Source organism: Nothobranchius furzeri, chromosome 6 (assembly GCF_043380555.1).
Source record: "Nothobranchius furzeri strain GRZ-AD chromosome 6, NfurGRZ-RIMD1, whole genome shotgun sequence".
Taxonomy (NCBI): Eukaryota; Metazoa; Chordata; class Actinopteri; order Cyprinodontiformes; family Nothobranchiidae; genus Nothobranchius; species Nothobranchius furzeri.
The window spans coordinates 30,658,359-30,678,416 of NC_091746.1; the positions used below are offsets into that span (position 1 = coordinate 30,658,359).

A 20,058-nucleotide genomic window follows, 5' to 3' on the forward strand; every position below is an offset into this window, starting at 1 on the left:
CCCTCCTGCTGCCTCCACGTGAAGCCTCCACAGACGCTCGCGTCGTCTGAGGACCTGGAACCTACTGACTTACTTCTGCTGATTCAATCAGGAGTTGTTCGGATTTGTCTGGTTTCGTTTCAGTCTGAGCGTCCTGCTGAGTAAAGAGAACGTGTCCCACTTTGGATCCATCATATCAAATGTTCCTCTTCCTCCTGCTGTGAAGACAGACATCTGACATTGTGTTAATGGAGACACGCCGCTGTTACGTCAAACACATCAGCTTCTGCTCCTAAATGCACAATTTGCTGCAGATTAGCTCAACATAAGAGAGCAGCCTTGCTGAACTTCCTCCTGCATGTTGCAGTTAGTCCGAAACACGGCGTCGTACGAGCAGAACGGAATCTGAAGTGTGCTTTTCTTCTCTTTCCAAAAACCATTTTAGACTCCAGAGAGCACCCAGTGGGAGGGGAGGGCAGAGGAGACTATCTGCTTCTGCCTCTGCTAACGTGAGCAGCCCCCTTGCTGTGAGTGGCATTCTCTGAGTTCGGTCTATAAATAATCAGAGGTTAAGAGAACAGGAGCACCGAGAGTCGGTATCCGAGGAGAGAATATTTTCCTGGGTGCACCGAGATCACAAAGGAACCTGCAGAGTCTTAGTCGTGGAAGAAGATGATGGATTGTGTGGAGCCACATGCAGGAGCAGCAGCAGCGAGTGAGTACGAGAGGAGGAGGTGAGGGTGGGAGTTGTTCATGTGGTGGAGCAGTACGCCATTCAGATTCCAGCTTGTTAAGTTGTTGATGGGCTGAATGCATCGCACAAACTCTTCTGCCTCTTGGCTCCGGTAGGTGTTTTCGTGGGAAAGAGTCGAATTAGCCGTTTAGTACCAGAGGGGCAGATCATGACCTCTCCCTCCTCCACTCCCCCGCTCCTCCATCAGCCGCCCACCATGGCAGCTGTGGTCAAGGTTAGCTCTGTGGCTACTCGGCTATCTCCGCGGAGCCAGAGGAGCCTGCCACACAGGTTTGGCTTTGGTTTACCCAGGTAGAGAGCTGCTCGCAGGCTTCACCTCTACCTCACAGAAAAATGACACCCATCTGTTATTCTTTCCTTCTGTTGCCATGGAGACCAAATGCCTCCGCATCACAAACATGTTTGACATTATTAAAATATCAGAATTAGGGTTGTGCACGTCTGACGGGATCTGGATGTTTCCGCCTCAGCACGTAAATGACTTCATGTAATCACTCGGCCTCCAGAGTTTCAAATCGGTAAACTAGGAGTCGCATCGCCGCAGGATTTCAAACTTGGTGAATTCAGGAGGAAACTAGAGAAAAGAGACGTTTGTAGAATACGTAAGAATACGTTTTCATTTTAGTCTATAAATACATACATACATACATTTAGATGATGTTTCGTATTTTTACTCTAATATTCTCACTTTAAATTTTTTGGGAATTTTCAGATATTTTGTTTTATTTTTATTGCTTCATTTTTTTTTCAGTTAGCATCACGTGTCAAATTTACTCTACCATGAATCTATCGGTTTCCCTAAAGAAAGCTCTGAGTGACCGAAGATACCTGACTTCATTGTAGAAAATCAAGAGTTTCTCAGCAGCCTCCTGTAACCTGGAAACCAACCAAGCCTCTCACCACACCGAGCACTCGTGGAGTAGAATGTGCAGGATTACTGCTCCATCTTGGGTTATTAGGGTTTAAAATATAGTAGCTGGCATTTTCTGCCCTGAAATTCTGTCTCCCAGGAAAAGACCTGCTGGCAGCAAACAGGCTGAAAGTTTCTGCTGCAGGTTGAACCCGCTAACTTTGTCATACAGGTTTATATTCCTACAGCATAGGAGCAGCTTTAGAGCAGCAACTGGAACTAATGCAGACTTCTCTGACCCGTAGAATAACAGAGGTGAACTAGTGTCTGTCATTACTGCAGGGGACTCACGAACTCGGATAATAAATGAAATAACCCTGACTGAATAAAATAAACATGTAGGACAGCTGCTAGTGGAAGTGAATCTCTGGATGGTGTCTGATTTTCTGGCTCTCAGTGAAGGTAAAACCCACAAATATAACTAATGATGAACAAGAGTCTGCTTCTAGACCTGCAGAAAGAGAAAAACAACACACAGCAATACATCAGGAGCAAGCTATCACTGCGTTAACCTGATGAGGAAATAAATAATCAACATTGTTTAACTGAACAATCACGATAATAAATCATAGTGCATTTAGTGCCAACCACAGCCTTAAGACCTGTGTTTAACGTGTCCAAGTCCATACTTATGAGAGCACCATGTGAGCACCTGTGTGTGTACACGCGCTTGTTTATGTAAGGTTTCTCTATAGGAGCGTCCAACAGAGAGTGTGAGGGACCACAGATCCGCCCCCCAAAGATGTGTAGGAGACGGGGGGAGCTCCAAGTCCCAGAGATCCAGGAGCTGCCCCAGAACACAGGAACTCCAGGGAGACTGTGACCAGAAAAGCCCCCGCCCCCCTCGAGAGGCGCAGAGGATCGCCCCAGGGGGCCACAACCAGCAGCCGGCAGAGTCCCGGGAGATATCGGTGGCAAGCCTACAGGCCCGCCCGCAGCCTCCCACCCCCTAGCCGGGAGAGCCTGGGACCCAGCGACCCAGGGGCGACCACCCCCGCCAGGGACCCAACAGAGCCAAGGCACTCAGATCCCACCAAGCAGCCACAAGGATCAATCAGGCAGACAGCAGAAATCTTAAAACCCCTGACCCAGGGGCCGCGAACACTCGGACAGACCAAGGCACCACACCCCACACCAAATGTGTCAGGAGGAGGGTAGGTGAAGATGTTTAGCAGCACAAGAATTACCAGGAAAGGGGAAAAGTCCAAGACCCCACCTGACATATACAGCCATTCACAAACACAGTCACACACTCCCTCCCTCATGCTCACACATACAACCAAAGACTTACAAAAGGAACCTTAGACACCCACTCGTGCTCCCCATACACACCCTATTCACTCTGGTCCTGGCACTGCTGCACAAAGGGTACAACTATCACCTGTTCCCAGAGTTCACCCCTTTCTGCTGGGGTGCTGATGAGCAGGCTCCCCCGCCCAACGCTGAGCAAAGTAACCCACCACCCCAGACCCCAACCAGATGGCCAGCTCCCCCTCCTAGCCTCCAGCCTCGAGAAGCCAAGAGACAACAGAGGTGTGCTAAGACCCCTGGTCTCTCTGCCCCTGCTCCACTACAGTGTTGGTGTTCAACCTGAAATGGTATTGTCGTGAAGCTTGGCAGAGGACCGTAAGGACACCAGAGCCCAGTAGGTGGTAGAAAACAGTCTTTATTAGCCTGAAGCTAAGAGGAGATGTTACCGGAGCAGAGTTCAGGTGAAGGCAGATTAGAGAGCAGGTGTGGGTCGGAACCAGGATGATACGAAGCAGGTTCGAGAAGCAGGCGAGAGACGTGGTCGAAGACAGGCATGGATCAGACCAAGGTAGGTTCAGGACGTGGTCGTGGTCAGGCGTAGGTCATGGAGGCAGGCATAGTTCTCGGCGAGGGTCAGGTATGGAAGGAGGTCGGTAGGCGATGATCAGGAAGGATGAAAAGGCTGGAAGATCTAGTTATCAGACGCATTCAATAATCTAGCAGAGTGCTGGTGGTTGACTGTGGAACACATAGCTGTTGAGGCAGGTGTGTGGCATGAGCCTGATGAGGGGATCAGGTGTGATGCATGAAGGCTGATGTGGTGGATGGTGGTAACTTGGAGGTCAGGACATGCCAGGATCATGCCAGGTAGGGTTGGGCATCGAGCATCGATTGGAACCGGTTCCAACTGTTCATTTTTCCCGGAATCGCTCAACGTTTTTTATTTCGATTCCCAGCTTTTATTCCTAGAATGTTGACAGAAGAGGAACCTGCGGCCGATCTCCGTGTAAAAATAAACATTACCTGCAAATTGTGATCAACGCTTTTCAGAGCCGATCACACCAGCTGTCTGTGTGCAGCTGAGTCCTCCCATCGCGTCTGCGGAACTTTAACTCCGTGATGTAAACGTTAACTCCTGCAGCGTAGAGGAAACGTGTTAAATACGTCAACTCGGTGGATTCAATAGAAGCTTAAAGAACAAACTCTGGACGTGTGAGGTGAGTTTGTCTCACTGCAGAAATAACAACACACACACGGAGCGTCAGCAGTCACCAACACTCGTGTGTGTGTGTGTGTGTGTGTGTGTGTGTGTGTGTGTGTGTGTGTGTGTGTGTGTGTGAGTGAGTGTCAGCAGCCTGAACAATAACCTGTAGAATAATTAAAGTCATCATGCTAGAGAAGCTTCTCTGTGGTGGACCACACCAGCTTCTGCCACAATAAATAACAATAATAATAATAATGATAATAATAATAATAATAATAATAATAAAATTTCCTTTCTGAACTGTTTCTGTTGAGTTTTAATGTTTAAATCTGTTAGCTTGTTACTGACAGCAGCTACGTTTAAGTTTCACTTCCTGTTGTGACTGAAGCTGCTGCAGCATGGAGGTGTAGTTCTCAGTCGTCCTGGACATGATCATCCTGAGAGTTTCAGCTGGAAACAGCTGGACGTTTCTGGATATGTTGGAGACATTTAGCCTCTCATCCCAGAGGCTGCTTCCACACTTTGGTTGTGGTCAGAAACAAACACACTGGTTGTGCTGCAAGTCGTCTTCTTTTGTCTCCAAAACATGTTTTTCTCTAAATGAAGGTGATGTTGTTGTTCATAGAGTTAAAAATCATGTTGAAGTTAAGATTATTTCATCCAGTAGGACCTGTGGTTAGCTGGCTCATGTAAACATGTCATGTCTTCAAAGAATCGGAATCGGGAATCGATAGGAACCGGAATTGAAACAAGGAATTGGAATGGGAATCGATCAAAATGAAACGATGCCCAACCCTAATGACGGGTATTCCAAATTTCATTTGAATATTCCATCTGTTGTGCTTTTAAAAATGGTCTAAAAAAAAGCTTAAAAGCCTCAAAACTCGTGTGACCTTTTGTAAATCTGACTGTTTGGGGAATCAGATCAAATTTGCAGAGTTGATTAGAGATAAAGTAAATCTTGATGTCCATCTCTGTTCTTTTTATTGTTGTTGTTATAAATGCAAATGTCTTAAATGTATGAGGATCAGAGTAAATATGGCACATTTACACAGAGTATCTACTGAGTGTTCATTAATGTACTTTGTGTTCTCCAAATAAGCTAATAAACTAAACTAAAACTTAGGACAACAATCATGGCAGAGTTGGGTCCAAGTTGGACAAAACAGCCATTTTCAGCTCAGCTGGACAGCCGTGTGCTGAAAGACACGGCTGTCACACCACTGTTGGTAAAAAACGAAAAGCATCAACATCCAAGGATGTGTTTTTTAATCATAATTATGAAAATGCCTCATTGGTTTACATGGAGGGGGTGGGGCTTAAAGTTTCTATTTGCAGCCAGCCACTAGGAGTGCTGCTTCTGCGACATATACATGTAATTAACAGATACTATAGTAATACTAATACTAATAAATACATATCACTATGCTAACTTTAGCGTTATTTAGCTTGGTTTTTAGCTGGTGGCAGAAGAGTTCAGTGCCCATCCAGTAACCAGAGGGTTGCGTGCTTGCGTTCCATTCGTTGCAGTTGTAAAGCACCTTGGGGGGTCACAGATCCCTCGAAGGCACGATATAAAAACAGGCCATTTTGTTGTATTTGATCAAATCTTTATTCAGAATCTTTCAACATGTTGTTTGGCAGCTAAATATGTCTGAACAGCTTCAGTTCTTGTTTCATTCTGTTTAACATACGAATGTTTGTAAATCTTCTCGAGCCAACGGAGGATCATCTACGTTACAAATAGTTTAGCTCAAAATATAAAACAAAAGTTAGATTTTCACATTTGTTTCCTCAGCAGGGCACAAGCTGAGCTCTGTGCTTTTCGTGTCTCGAGCATCTCTGATGGTTGTTTAAGGTAGGTGGAGATGCGGGAGTGTTGTTATTAGCATCTTAGTTTCTTCCGGCAAGTGTTCTGAATCTGTTTGTCAGCATGAAGATAGTCGGTCAAATGTCTTCTCTGTGTTTGTTTCGTTTATGTCACACGGGGCCTGGAGGGAGATGCAAATGACCGAATAATTGTCTGATTTAATTCTCAAATCTATGTATAAATAATGACATTTGATTAATTAATTAGAAAGCCAAATAATGATGATTAATGCAAAATGCAAATTACAGCTTTAATTTTCTGAATGATGTGAAATTGTGTAGAGTAGTTAGAGTCTTTAATGACTGGATGGTGAAATGCATTGTTGTTTTCATCCAAGTCAGAGAGAAATGCATTATTTTATTTCATTATTATCCTAATATTATGAGACTGAGCATTGCTCACACTTGACACATGGTAATTTACAGTTAAATCAGGTAGTACAAAAATAATTATGTGAAGAAAATTAGACAAAAAAAATCTCATTAAAAGTTGATTTGATTAAAAAGATTGTTTAGAAAAGCTGGAACTCTGCTGTAGGCTGAAATCACAACGTTATTAATCACAACGTTATTAATAACAAGCCTCAAACAAGATAATAAGAGTTTACAGAGAGAAGGTGGACGCTTTTGATTGCTTTTGGCCTGGAAAGTATTTTAGTCTTGATTAAATTAATCAGCTCAAGATTCCAGAGCTTTTGTTAGCTTTTCAGCTGGTTAGCAGAGTAGTTTTGTTTTATTGTGTTTGCAATTATCCAACTTCCTGTTTTACTTTGAAAAAGCTTTCCTTTGCTTATTCCTCCCTTTACAATTGTTAAGTCAAACATATAATGCACTGCAAGAACTAATTTCTAAGAAAGTGTAAAAAAGCTATTTGAATATATGTTATTTTTTTTAAATAAATATTTTTTTCCACAATAACAATATTACTTAAAAATATGGTAAATGTTGATAAATATATGATTCACGTTTTCTTGCTTTGGGTAAAAAAATCTGTCGATTGTGTAAGTAAAAGTTGCTTGACTATAATTTTAAAAGACGTGCTTGACCTAATTTGTTAGTTTTAAGAATTACACACTACACAACCTGAATTTCCACTCCAACTTTCCCCGGTCAGATAGAAAATATGACTAAATGTGACTTTGAAGTGAACAAACACGGTGGAGGAGTGTGCAGCATGCTTCAATTAACTTGTTGTCTGATTGCTACGTGTAGCATTCAACAGGTTTGAATTTCCTAGATATCAGACCAAAACAGTTCAGCATGCTTACAGTCCCTGATTTATGACCAGAGCGGTCCCAACCCGCTACCAAAGCGACCACAGCACTCATAATCCTTCCGTGTGTGGTGTGTTATCAGAAGAGATTATTTTTAGAGTTGTTATGGTGATCAGGCGGTCCTTAAGGTTGTTGGAATGGGGGAATTGTGTGTGTGTGTGTGTGTGTGTGTGTGTGTGTGTGTGTGTGTGTGTGTGTGTGTGTGTGTGTGTGTGTGTGTGTGAACCGGGCCAATCTGCAGATTTACCATGACACATAATAAACAAAAATCTTCTTTTTGAACTAGAATCTTTACTTCTGATTAACTGGGGTGCTGTCCATGGTCCTGAATCACAGCTCATCTTCCTAGAGCTAAATATACAGTACATGCTTCCTGGTTGACTTTGATTTCCAGTTACTGAATCATGTTATTTATTTTTGTAGGTTTCTCCTTTTTTATCTTTATCTAAATAACAAAATTAATTAAAAACTTAAATAAAAAAATAAAAAAACAGCAACAAAATCTAACATATATCAATCTCTCAGTTTTGAGCGTATTTATCATCTAAAATATCGTTCAGGAAAAGAAACACAACTGTTGCATCAGGAAAAGTTACAAAACTTCCGTACATGTTCCTGCTTTTCATTCCAGACCCTGATTAATGGTATGCAATCCTCTGAGAGACCACACACTGACTTACAGAAGGCGCAGGTCGATCAGCAGAAGTGAGGAAGTTGCAATTGTGCACTCACGTTTCTGTCTGCCTCATTAGTCTCGCTTTGCTTTACCCAAAAATAAAAAGTGGTGTTTTGTAAGTCCATCAGAGCTACTTTCTTTTGATGCTTCTGATCAGAGTGCAAAAGCTCAGGCATGCAGGCTTTGAAAGGATGTTGCTAAGCCCGCCAGTACAGATGATGTGTCATTAGTGAGCAGAATGATTGATTTCTTAAAGAGGACGTGTGGCGCTAGAAAAAGAAGCATTTACCCCTCAGGCAAGGATAGCCGTATTAATAAAACATTACACGGAATAAATGGCCAGCTCTCAGTTTCCAGATGGTTTGACTGTTTTTCTTCCTCTCCGTGTAAAGTGTTCAAATGCTGCACATTCAGGATTTAATTCTTTAAGTGTGTGAGCCACATGAGGCAGCGGGCAGAAAGTTTGCTCAGTTTAACTTCGTAAACTCTGACATCAGAGGGAAAGTTGTCTCAGGTGGTTTTGCAGATTTTCTGTTGCCGTTTCATATTCCAGAATAATCCTCTTCCCATAAAATGACGTGTAATTCGAGACACAGCCAGTTTCAAATGTTTCCATTAAATCTGAAATGGAAGGAAATTACGGCCAGTGTGACGGATTCAGTCAAAGCCAGAGGCTGATGTTCTCGGTTTACTCGGCTGTGAGTCGGAGTTAATTAACTGTGCTAATGTTTCAGATCTAATCTGCATTCATTGTCCAGATTGCTGTCACTTGTTTGTTTCTTTGCAGGACAATTAGCATCTTAAAATGAGAAATTCAAATCTTACCTGTCTGTTATTGAACCAATAATTGGATGTATGTTCTGTAAAACGTTGGATTTCTTTGTCTGCTGTACTTTAGTGACTTAGTTTCCAGTCTGAGGTGAACAAAAGTAATTAAGTGTGTCAGAACTTTGTTTGGACTTCTTGGTTTTACCAAATGTCATCAGGAGGTAAAGAGGAAACAGAATTGTCTGTTCCTTTTATCAGACGTTGTGTTTCAGCTGCAGACAACGCTCCTCTGTCATGACGTCTGGCAGCCATGACTGATGGATGATGCATCGTCCATAAAACAAAGAAGTCGGAGGATGATGATGAACTCTCCTGGTTTTCTAGAAGGGTTAGGCAAATCCAGAACCCTCAGAGTGAGCTGGACAGTGTCACTGAGGAGAAGGATGTCTGGACTTCCCTCATGGATCTGCTACGTCCTCTACCCGGTATTGGATAATCAGTGATTAGATTATGCCGAGGGTTCGGCTGCCTTGTTGTTACACATTCCAGTTGTTCTAGAGTTGGAGATGTGTTGTCCAGCAGATAACAGGAGGCTGACCAGAGAAGTAATCCCTCAAAAAGCTGTCAGGTTCTTGGACCTCTCCTTATTAAAGGAGATAAGAAGGACCTGTGTGACTCTCTTGGTCATTCTCAACACGTCTGAGTCTTCCTGATGGTCAGTCATCAAAGCAGGATGGGATGCAGTCCCATCAAAAGCTCTCAGCAGCATCTGGAGAAGATGTGAAGCTTGAGGAGGGAATTCTCCCTTTTGCTAGCCTCTTTTATGTTAGCATGTAGAGCTAGCTGGCAGAAAACCTTCACGGACCCTCTTCCAGTTATATTTGTCTTTAAAGTTCAAGATGTCATAGAAGCCATAAAACTTCACACAGTATTAGAATCCCATTGAATGGTTTAAAGTGTAAACTAAAAACATCTTTAAGAGTCATTTTGCTGGAATTCTGACATAAAGTTTCATCAACACAGAACCGGACTGTCCTTGTTATGACCCGGCTCACGGGATCGCAACATGAGGAGGGCAGGACACGTGGTGTGGTTTAAGAGTAGTTTTATTTTAAAATCTGCCTCCAAACAGCCCCGTCAAAACTCCCACTGAGGCAAGCGCTCCCAAAGGTGCTCCTTCTGATCAGTCTCATCTCTCAGAAACAGCACCAAGCAGCATTTTATCCTCCACCCACAGGTGCAGCCACTCAGCGCAATCAAGGACTGCACACAGCCAGGCCAGCTGACTAGAGGGGTGTGACAGTCCTGCACAAAATACACCACCAGGCTTAAAACATTTTATTAAAAGCAGGTTAGAAACACCATAAAAAACCTGCTAGCAACAGCAGAGATGAGAGGAAACATGAACATGTGTCCTGCTGTTGCACCAAAGCTTTGTGAAGTTCACCGGGTTCTGTTTCTGTCTGAAACTCCGAGTTCTCCTTTTGTTTTTGGTCTCAGGCTGAAATTCCACCTTAGATTAACCTTTGAACAGATTGAATATTGATTCTTGTGCTTGCCGAGGACAGAGAACTGAATTAAATGAAACATTTAATGTTATCAATGTCAGCAGTCGTCCGTGTCAGCGCTGATTTTTGATTAAACCACTCTTTCCAAACCAAAGTTTCACCAAAGGATAAATCAGCTGTTTGCTGTCAAACAAACAAACAGAGAATGAGTTATGAACAGAGGGGGAAAGGAAACTATATTAGAATGAAATTAGACTGACAACATGCTGATTTAAAATGATGAAAACTTATTTATTTAAATATGTTCAATCAGCATTTATAATGTTTGTCATTTATTGCCTTTTATAGACAACATGTCGGTAATTTAACTGATTCAGATTATTGTGAGCTGCTTCCGTCAAATAATTATTTATGTGACTGAAAATGTAAATGTCAGGCTCAAATTCCCAGCATGAATTCACGAACGTTCCCCAAACAGGTCTACCGGGTAAAGGGGAGCTGAACCACTAAATGTGCTTCATCTGGGCGCAAGTCAATGGTAGAGTCACGTTGCCGGGTGATGACAGACAAGATGTCCACAACCTGCCGTCCGAAGCTCAGCTCTGATGTGGCTCACTTCTGGTTCCAGGAAATGGTTACAGGAGGTTTTTATCCCCCGAGTTTGACTTTCAAGGGATTCATTCCTACTACAGGGTATATACAGCAATCCTTAAGTAAAATTTACTACTTTTTAATACTTTTTTTACTACCTTCAGAATTTTTTTAAAACCATTGCAAGTGTTAATCAGTGACCTATTTACACATATTTTAACATATATAACATACAAAAAGAATAGACTTAGAGACTCACTGATGTTGACAACGTATTGCACATATTTATTTTACTTAGAAAATAAGCCAGGCACTTCTTTTCAGCGGTTCAGACAGTTGACCACGGGGCCTGAAATGATGCACAACGACCACTGAATATGACGTCATCATTATGTGACCGGATATGCTAAAGTAGGGCTGCTCGATTATGGCAAAAACAATAATCACGATTATGGTGACTGAAATTGAGATCTCGATTATTTAAGACGATTTTTCAATTTATGTAGATTTTTTTATTTGTTTTTATTCAGTCATAAAACTGCTCAGGACACAATCAGGGCAAAAATAAACAAGAAACAAGATGATCACTAAAATAACTCCTGATTCCCAGTATAAAAAGACCAATATACTTATAGCTCATAGTTTATGACCCAAGGGCTATAGACCTTGGTTTAACTCATTTAAGTCTAACCCGTACAGACCCAAATACCAATATCTTGCAAATACTGACAACAAGAATTATACTGTGGCATTTATTATAACAAATAAACCCAAATAAATTGATGTTCACTAAATGTTGCATAACATTTATTGAGTCATGTCAAGGTGCTGTAGGAGCGTGCACTAGCACCGTGTCCTCAGAGAGATTAGTTATTAGTTATCAGCGTGAGGAACTTATTTCTACCTTATTTATAAACTATTTATTTACAAGTCCATCAGTTAATGTAATAATTGTCCCAACCACAGCTGCACCCCCCACCCCCAACCCGGTCTCACAGCAATCGGGGCAAGCTGCACGTGTGTTTAGCACGCCACACGCGCACATTTAGCCGTTTTTAGCGGCTCAGGAGCCCGCAGGTACGGTGTGTGTGTGTCACTCACTCTAGTTAATCCAACAACGAGCCGTCTCCGAGAGCTGTTTCTTTAGCGACTGATACATCACTACATCATTCCCTTTCCTAATGTCCTGAAGAACGGTCCGGAGAGCAGGCGGAGTGTTTAGCTAACCTGCAGGAAATGTCGACGACAGTTATCCAGAAAGTAGCTAAGGGTTACCAGAGATGTTTCTGAGATGTTCGCTAGGTACTTTTAAGATTTAAAAAGTCAAGAAGGGGGTCTGAGAAGCTGTTGGAAATAGCGTCAAAGTCGCCAAGATGGCTACACTGTGGGAGGAGCGCTTCATTTGCAACTCAGGGCAGCGCAAGTGGGAGGAGCAAATAATCGGCTTGATTTGTTTTTTATAATCGTTCAAAACATTTCATTCGGAATATATTTCTATGTCGATGTTCAGAATACGACACCTGATAGTCTGAAAAAATAATACCTAATTTGGAAAAAATAATACCTCTGAGACCAAATTTAACACTTTTAATGGCCTTAAATTTGACTATTTTTATTAATCACTTTTTAATACTTTTTAAAACCCCGCGGACACCCTGTACTAGAATGCACCGCAAATGAGTGTCACACACCTTTAAAGCACGTTGGACCCTCCCTGCTTATAAATAAAACTTTGATTGGATGAAGGTTATTGACTGTAACACTTGTGGCTGAAGGTTCATAATAATTTTCGGGAAACGTGAAGCTATTGATGATAAAGATGTGATATATGTGAACAATCACAAAGTGAAATGATTTTTAAACCTGCCTGAGAGAATCAGATCCAGGCTGATTAGTAGGCACAAACAGGATGCCGCCTGCTTTTCTGGGGGGTGGGGATGGGGGGTTGCTTTGATATGCTCTGTAGCAGCTGGCTCGGTGCCGCCTCCATGCATTAGATAGAGTGCACTCGTGTGCTCTGTTAGCGGGTGGACTCGACAAGCTGGAGTGGAAAACCAACAGTCAAAGACAACGAGGTTCGTATGAATCCACGTCTTTCCCAAAAGTCATCAATGATTTAACCATGAAGTGAAACAGAACGGTTGAAGTCTGTCTCTGCAGGACACCTGTCCTCTACATAAAAGCGTATGGAGGACAGTTGGGAACTCTGAGCCATGCTGACGTGTGTCTTAGTGCCACATTTAGTTGTTTAGACTTCAATGCAGTGAGCTCGAGGGTACGTGTGAATAAACAGGTTCACATCCAGTCAGAAACAGCGACTCAGCCGAAAGTGCCAGACTGCATCACCTTAGGCTCCACAAGCAAAATCAGTCCCACCGGCTGCACATGCAGATCTTCTTTCATTTAACTGAGTGGACTAGTCCGTGCATCAGAAACTTTATGAAAAACACATTAAATTAAACGCATGTGGTGATTCTCACTGGACGGTTGGACGTTATGTGTTTTGGTAGAGAACGTTCTGATGGATAGAGTTAACGTTAGCATGACGCGTGTTTTAATTAACCAGCCAACCTGAGTGGCGGGCATCCATCAAAGAGGACTAATCAAGTGAAACTTCAGTCATCACTGCAGCTTCAGGCGTCATTTCCATTCATTTCAGCAGCTCGTGGTGTTGTCCTCTGCAGCAGACCTCGGCATCCTGGTTAGAGGGTCAGTGATCATTCTGCATGATGCAACGCCTGAAGGACGAAACCTCTGCTGACTGGAAAGTTTCGTGACCCCAGAAGCAACTTGCGTGGATGCTAGCTAGTAGATAAGCGACGGGTTAAAGGTGCAATTTGTAAGAATTCGAGAGTGAAATAATCACAAAACTTTAATGTTGGAAGGAAGGTTACACTGAAACAGATTTCATTCTCAGCCAGCTGGGGAGTTGACAGATTCTCTCCTTTAGAAAAACAAAAAACAAAAGTGGGTAGGGATGGGTACCTTTGACATTTGAATCGATCCGGTACTAATTCCCGGCACCTAGGAATCGATACCGGTACTTAACGGTACCAGTTTTCGATACTTTTGAGTGTTTAATATTTTAATTCTCTTTTATAATTAAAAATATATTTTTCTCAATATATAACCATATTTGATAAATATCACGATAAATAACATACAACTGTTTGTATTTTAACATCGTCCTTGTAGTTTTATAAGCTGATAATTAAACTGAAGCAAACATCTTTACTGTGAACTAAATTTACTGTGTATCTTCATTCCTTTTGCCGTCTTTGTTCATTTGATTTTTCCTACTGGGAAGTTAGAATTTCCGAGGAGAAAGCGAACGCACCATTAGCTGATAACAGTGGTGGTATAGGAAGCTAACATATCAAGCTAACATTATCTTAAACAGTTTATTTAGCTGCTGGAGCAGATTAAAACGATGATGCCTCACACTTAGATCGTTGTCGCTGGTTTCATCTTCACCCAATCACCCGTCGCATTTAGTAAAGTGAAGCCAAACTTTAGAGCGTGTTCATGTTCTTCTTGTCGGAATTTCGGAGTTCCGGGGAGAAAGCGAACGCACCATTAGTGAAACGGAAGCTAACATATCAAGCTAACGTTATCTTAAACATTTTATTTACCTACCGGAGCAGATTAAGATGAGGATGTCTCACTTAGATCGTTGTCGCTGGTTTCATCATCACCCAGTTACCCATCACATTTAGTGAAGTGGACCCAAGCGTTAGCGTGCGTTCTTTCTACCATGCTGCTCTGTTTACAACTGGCTCGCAGCGACCGACGTAACGCTCTTGCACATGCGCAGCTGTCTAGGCAAGTTCTCGTTATGAAGGATGGCTACCGAAACGAGGCACAATTTCAAATGACGTGAATCGGTGCTCGGTCGGTACTGTGGAATTCGGTCGGTACCTTAAAAAGTACCGAATTTGGTACCCATCCCTAAAAGTGGAACGCAGTTACGGTTTAAATCTGTTAGTTTGTGAGGTAACCAAATCTGCAGTGACCTGACGTGGCAGCGCACGCATTTGTAATTTGACACAAGCAGGCACAAAGCTCCAGAGTTGTTTAAAGAACCAAAGCCAGTAAACAGGAGCCACCCAGAAGTTATTTCTTCTGCCCCTAAGAAGCCACGACATATTTTTGTTTAATTATAAAATTGGGTGAAGCAGGTTAGAGGCTAACATTAAGCTAACAATGCTAACCTGACTAAGAAGCCCTAAAACTATCTTGGACTTATTTTTCAGTCACCAACACGTCAGTATTTCAGAAAAATGTATGTGTGAAGTCACCTAGGAGTAAATCACAGCGTTTTACTTCCTGTAATGAGTTGTTCAGAGCTGTAACAGCAAGCTAGCAGTTAGACAGCAAACAAAGGCACTTCCTGTAATCTGGCAGTGTAGTAAGTGCTCCCTACCCTGGAACAACCAAGAGTGATAAAACCAGATATGGAAATGTATTCATCTACTGTGTATGACTCGTCTCGGCTTGTCACCCAGAATCCTCTGGTGCTGATTTCTGACTGGCAACAGCCATGCATTAGCCACATGACCACAGGATGTCATTCTTACATGTTGCACCTTTAAATAAGATTACAATTACAGTACGTTTAGGTCTAGTTTAGGCTTGTTAATGTACTACAGCCAAAGGTCTTAAGTAACAGAGTACGCCTTCCATTTAAAAATAATCCTCGTTACTCTTGTTTCATTTTGGCCGTTTAAAAAAAAAGGTCCTGCTGAAATGCACCATGGGATACTAATTTTAAAGATTTACCATTCTGCCACCTGATTGGCTTGTACCAACCACATGTGAATCTATAACATACTTACTTCACACATGGGCACATACACGGCTGATTCAGGTAACCTAGTGGATCATAAATTAGTCAACATTAAGATTCTTATATGACTTTGTGGTCTTTAGTAGTGCTGTAAAATTTATCCTTGAAGGCAATTTTATTTTACTTAAAATCTTTAGATGTTTTACTTCAAGCTGTGTTGAAACCAGTAATTCTACTTTTACCCGTTCAGATTAGAAAAAGCTGAAACGTGTGAAGTCCAGACTTTTCTCTCGCTCACAACCCAGGATTTATTTTCTACTCACGTTTTTTGTTTGGACGTTTCATTTCTTTTCTGTTTCTGTTTAATCGTGAAGAACGGTGTCAGGGTATGGTTACCATGGTGATCCTAATTAGCCACAGCTTTAACATCTCTGTTAATCCTCATTCGTATCATAGTTCATCAATCAAACTGTGAGTATTTGTGTCAGCTTAAACCTGTAAAAACAAAACGTAATAAATGTAATTTAAACATGTTGTAATTCAAGGCTGAAGCTCTAAGTTGCTTGTTGCTCTTGGAGTTTTGTGACCCTGCCGGAAGAAAAACTGACCTTTGAGTGTTTTTATTTATTTATTTATTTATTTATTTATTTATTTATTTATTGTGTAGAATTAATATCAGTAATAATCTTAGAAGTGATGGTTAATGGGCAGAGGTCAGATTAACATGCTTGCCATGCCACATATTAGCATGATTAAAGACTTGAGTGAAGAACCTTTGTCGTAGCCAATCACAGCTCAGCATTCTGTTGTGGACCAATGACCTTGCAGCCATGTCACACATAACAAACCTTGGATTCCTCTCCAATTAGGATCACTTGCCATCGTAGAACAGCTGCTCTAAAGAGCCCCGACATGAAGACATCACCTGAATCTTTACAGCACACCTGACCTTTCTACCTGAGCGTGTGCCGTTAATGAGGTCTTGTTATCTTCTCATTTTTCACCAGCTTGTGGCATTTCACTCAGCACACAGAGGAAAAAGAATCACCACTCCGTGACGAAAAGCAGCATTGTCTCAAACGGGAACAATTAGCCATAGAAAGCTGAATTCATTGTTGATGGAACATTAGATTTCATAACAAACCCGTAAAGGTTCCCCCTCGCGCTCTCCTCCTGACTCCTGATGACTCAATGCAAATGTTTATGGATCTGGAGCTAACTCTCTTCTTGACGTCAGATTATTTTTTTCTTTCCTCAGTCAGGGGCGCCTCCAGATAATTTTGATGGGGTGGCCAGATGGGGCCAAAGAAGTTTTTGGGGTGGCACACCAAGTTGGTCCTTGTGGTAACTCTGGGATAATGTAGCCTGTGGAGATGTGCTGCACTGCACCTTTACTCATTTGTATTAAAATAACAGTCCACATCCAACACATTTAACTTGAATTTTACAATCACAAACATTTTAGAAAAATACATTTCAGTTATTTAAAATGTTACCCCAAATTTAAAATTATTATTTTTTTGTTTATTCACCTGTGTTGCTGTGTTCACAGAAAAATAAAAAATAAATAAATAATAAAATAAACTATGGAGATAAAAACGTTTTTAAAATGGTGAGCAGCAGAAACATATTTATATATTTTTATTCTGATTCTTTCTTTACTCATTAATTGTAATATTTTTATTTTGTTTTACAATTGTGTCATGAATAAACAAGATTAATATAAAGGTTTGACTGAACATTATTATGATTTGTTAACACTGGATTTTCCTGGGGGGGCGGCAATTTTCTGCGGGTGGCCATGGCCACCCCTGGCCACCCCTTGGGGGCGCCCTTGTGCTCAGTCAGACGCACTTTGACAAGTAACGACACTTGGCCTTTTGTTCTCCTGCACGCTGCATACAGAGTTTAAGGTAAGCAGATTCACAAACACCGCTCTGCTTCTCTGACAATCTCCTGCTGCAGCTTGACTGAAGAATTACTGATTTGGTGCAATTCGATGGACTGCTGAACTGTGAATGTGCTTCAGCTCCAGACAGCTGTCTTGCCCAGAGTGAAATGTGATGGATGGGAAGGAGAGCGGGGGGGACATATGGAAATGACCGGGCGTGGAGGAAGAGAGAGATTCAGCTTGCTGTTGTTTCATCGCCAGACACACGCTGGCTGTTCTCTGCTCTTCAACGTCTCAGCCAAACACTTTGACAGCATCTTGTTTCCACTAATGCAGCAGCCAGCAACTTTCATGTCCTGCTGTCACTAACTCAAATTAATTTAGCAGATTTAAGAAGCTTCTAATATGGATCCGATAACCTGATTGGGATGCATTTATCACACCTGTAGTGACATCTTCTGGGTCTCCTTAGGCGGTGCCGGGCCGGCTGGGTGGTGCAGCAGTGACAGCAGCTAAAGATCTGGATTGACAAAGTGGATCACCATCTCTGACAGAGTGGCAGCTAAGCATAATTTCACAATAACTCACTATATTTGGCAACGCCTTAGTCAGCAGAAGTTCTGCAAGCGTCAATCCAATCTGAGGAGATTGATCCCTGATTGGGTTTGCTTGTGACTGAGAGGAAAAGCAGAAACTGGTTCAGCAGATGCAGCTGTGATGGTTTAAGGCCTGTTTTATGTGGTTTCATTTAGTTTTGACTCTGTTTCTTGTTGCGTTTTTGTAGTTTTTATGGTTTTAACGTGGAGTTTTTCTGGGGGCAGAGGGTTGTCCTGTAATCAGAGGGGTATGTCGATCCCGGCTCCCAGCAGAGAATCCGGCTTTTGATTAGAAATCAGACTCCAATCAAAGTGGCACCTCAGACCATCATTAGGTGTTTATGTTTCACGCTGGCGTACAAGATCTGCTCTGGGCCTGGCGCCCACTGATGACATCACAGAGCATGAGTAGTTGAATTGTGTCTCGTTGATGTAGAAGTGCATGCTTACCTTTGTAACTGATATTTGTACCAATCAAGAAGAAGAAGAAGAAGAAAATATCATTTCTATAGCGCCTGTCAAGATAAAAATCACGAGGCGCTTCACAAAAACAAAAGCATGTAAAAAAAAAGAATTTAGAAAATGATTAAAAATATATTTAAAATGAGCAAAAAATAGACAATTGTGATTAAAAATATAAAGAAAGAGAGAGAGTGAACAGGAAAGAGGGAAACCAGTGGATCCTGAGGAAGGTGGAATAGGTGGGGAGAGCAGAATAAAGAGAGAGAGGTGAAGAAGGTCATACAAAAGCCAGCTTGAACAAGTGAGTCTTCAGCTGCTTTTTAAAGGAGACCACTGAGTCCACTGATCTCAGGCTCAGGGGGAGAGAGGTCCAGAGTCTGGGGGCCACAGCAGCAGATGATCTGTCACCTTTGACCTTTAGCCTGGTGCTGCACAACCAGTAGGCTTTGGTCACTGGACCTCAGGGACCTGCTGGGGGTGTAGGGACTATCATTGATCCAAGGCTGACTGAGAGGTTTGAGACTTGCCGAGTCCACACTGGAGGCATCAGCGGTGCGGAACGGCAGCGGTACGGTTCACTCACAGGCTTCACAACACATCTACACCGGGGACCCAAGTCTTCCTTTAGTGGTGTGACTGCTGCTGACTAACGGGTGTCCACGCCGTGCTGCTGCAGCCGGTTTGGATTAACCCATTCCACGCCACTGACGCCTCCAGTGTGGACCCAGCTTTACTCTAATGGATGTAAAACATTCCTCCCTCATATCTCATCACTCACAACTTGAGATGAAGTTATTTTTATATTTGCTGTCTGGACCTCCAGAAACTCTCGTGAAGGACTTTCCTCTTTAAGGTTTTGAATGGGCAGCGTGCCATTTTAATTCATCAAGTGTGTTAGGGATGGTGGGACACATGCCCATCCAGAATTAGGAGAGGCTGGAGCTTCTGAAGGAATGACTCGATGTGCTGATCCAGCCTGAGTGTTGCACTTAAAAGCATTTGGGCCTGCAGCAGCAAACAGATGTGGTCATTCAGCATCTTGTTCACAGGAATGACACCGGAGTGGATCTTCCAACGCCAGCGTTCTGCTTTTCTCTGATGTTCAGAAGTTTTTGTTGTAGCCAGACAAATAAAATGTGAATTACGGCCTGACTTAGTTTATCCCATCATAAACAATGAGAGAGAAAAAAATCAGTGAAGGAACCGTGTCAGTGGTTACCTTGGTAACGCCTCTTCTGATGACTTCTGTGGTTTTGAATATTATTCACTGTTAAAAACAGAATTGCTGACGTCACCGTTTAGAAGCTGCTGTTGGTTTGGGACGGACTGACTCAGCGTCTCTGATGGCCGTTTTTTGGGTTTTAACTCTTTACCTGTTAACCAGTTTTTGTTGTTTATTTTCAATCTCCATTGTTTTTTTCTTGCTTGATACAAAAGTTCTTACCTTGGATTTCTGACAGGTTTGGTGTCACACAGTCGCCATGACAGAACAGATTTAACCTAATCTAATACAAGACAAAAATGAAGAAAGGTAACATA

The 20,058-nt window shown here is 42.2% G+C and overlaps 1 protein-coding gene across 2 annotated transcripts in view; it reads left to right on the top strand.

The window, feature by feature from the left end:
* sorcs3a (sortilin related VPS10 domain containing receptor 3a) overlaps window positions 1-20,058 on the top strand; it is a 314,356-nt gene that overhangs the window by 58,797 nt on the left and 235,501 nt on the right. The window contains exon 1 of one of the 2 annotated variants that reach the window (XM_070552120.1): window positions 543-694. The exons of the other annotated variant lie outside the window; for it this stretch is intronic. Within the exon in view, the coding sequence (XP_070408221.1) occupies window positions 674-694 (21 nt within the window). The 5' untranslated portion in view covers window positions 543-673. Of the gene's footprint in view, window positions 1-542; window positions 695-20,058 lie in introns of those variants that run through there. 2 annotated transcript variants of the gene reach the window in all.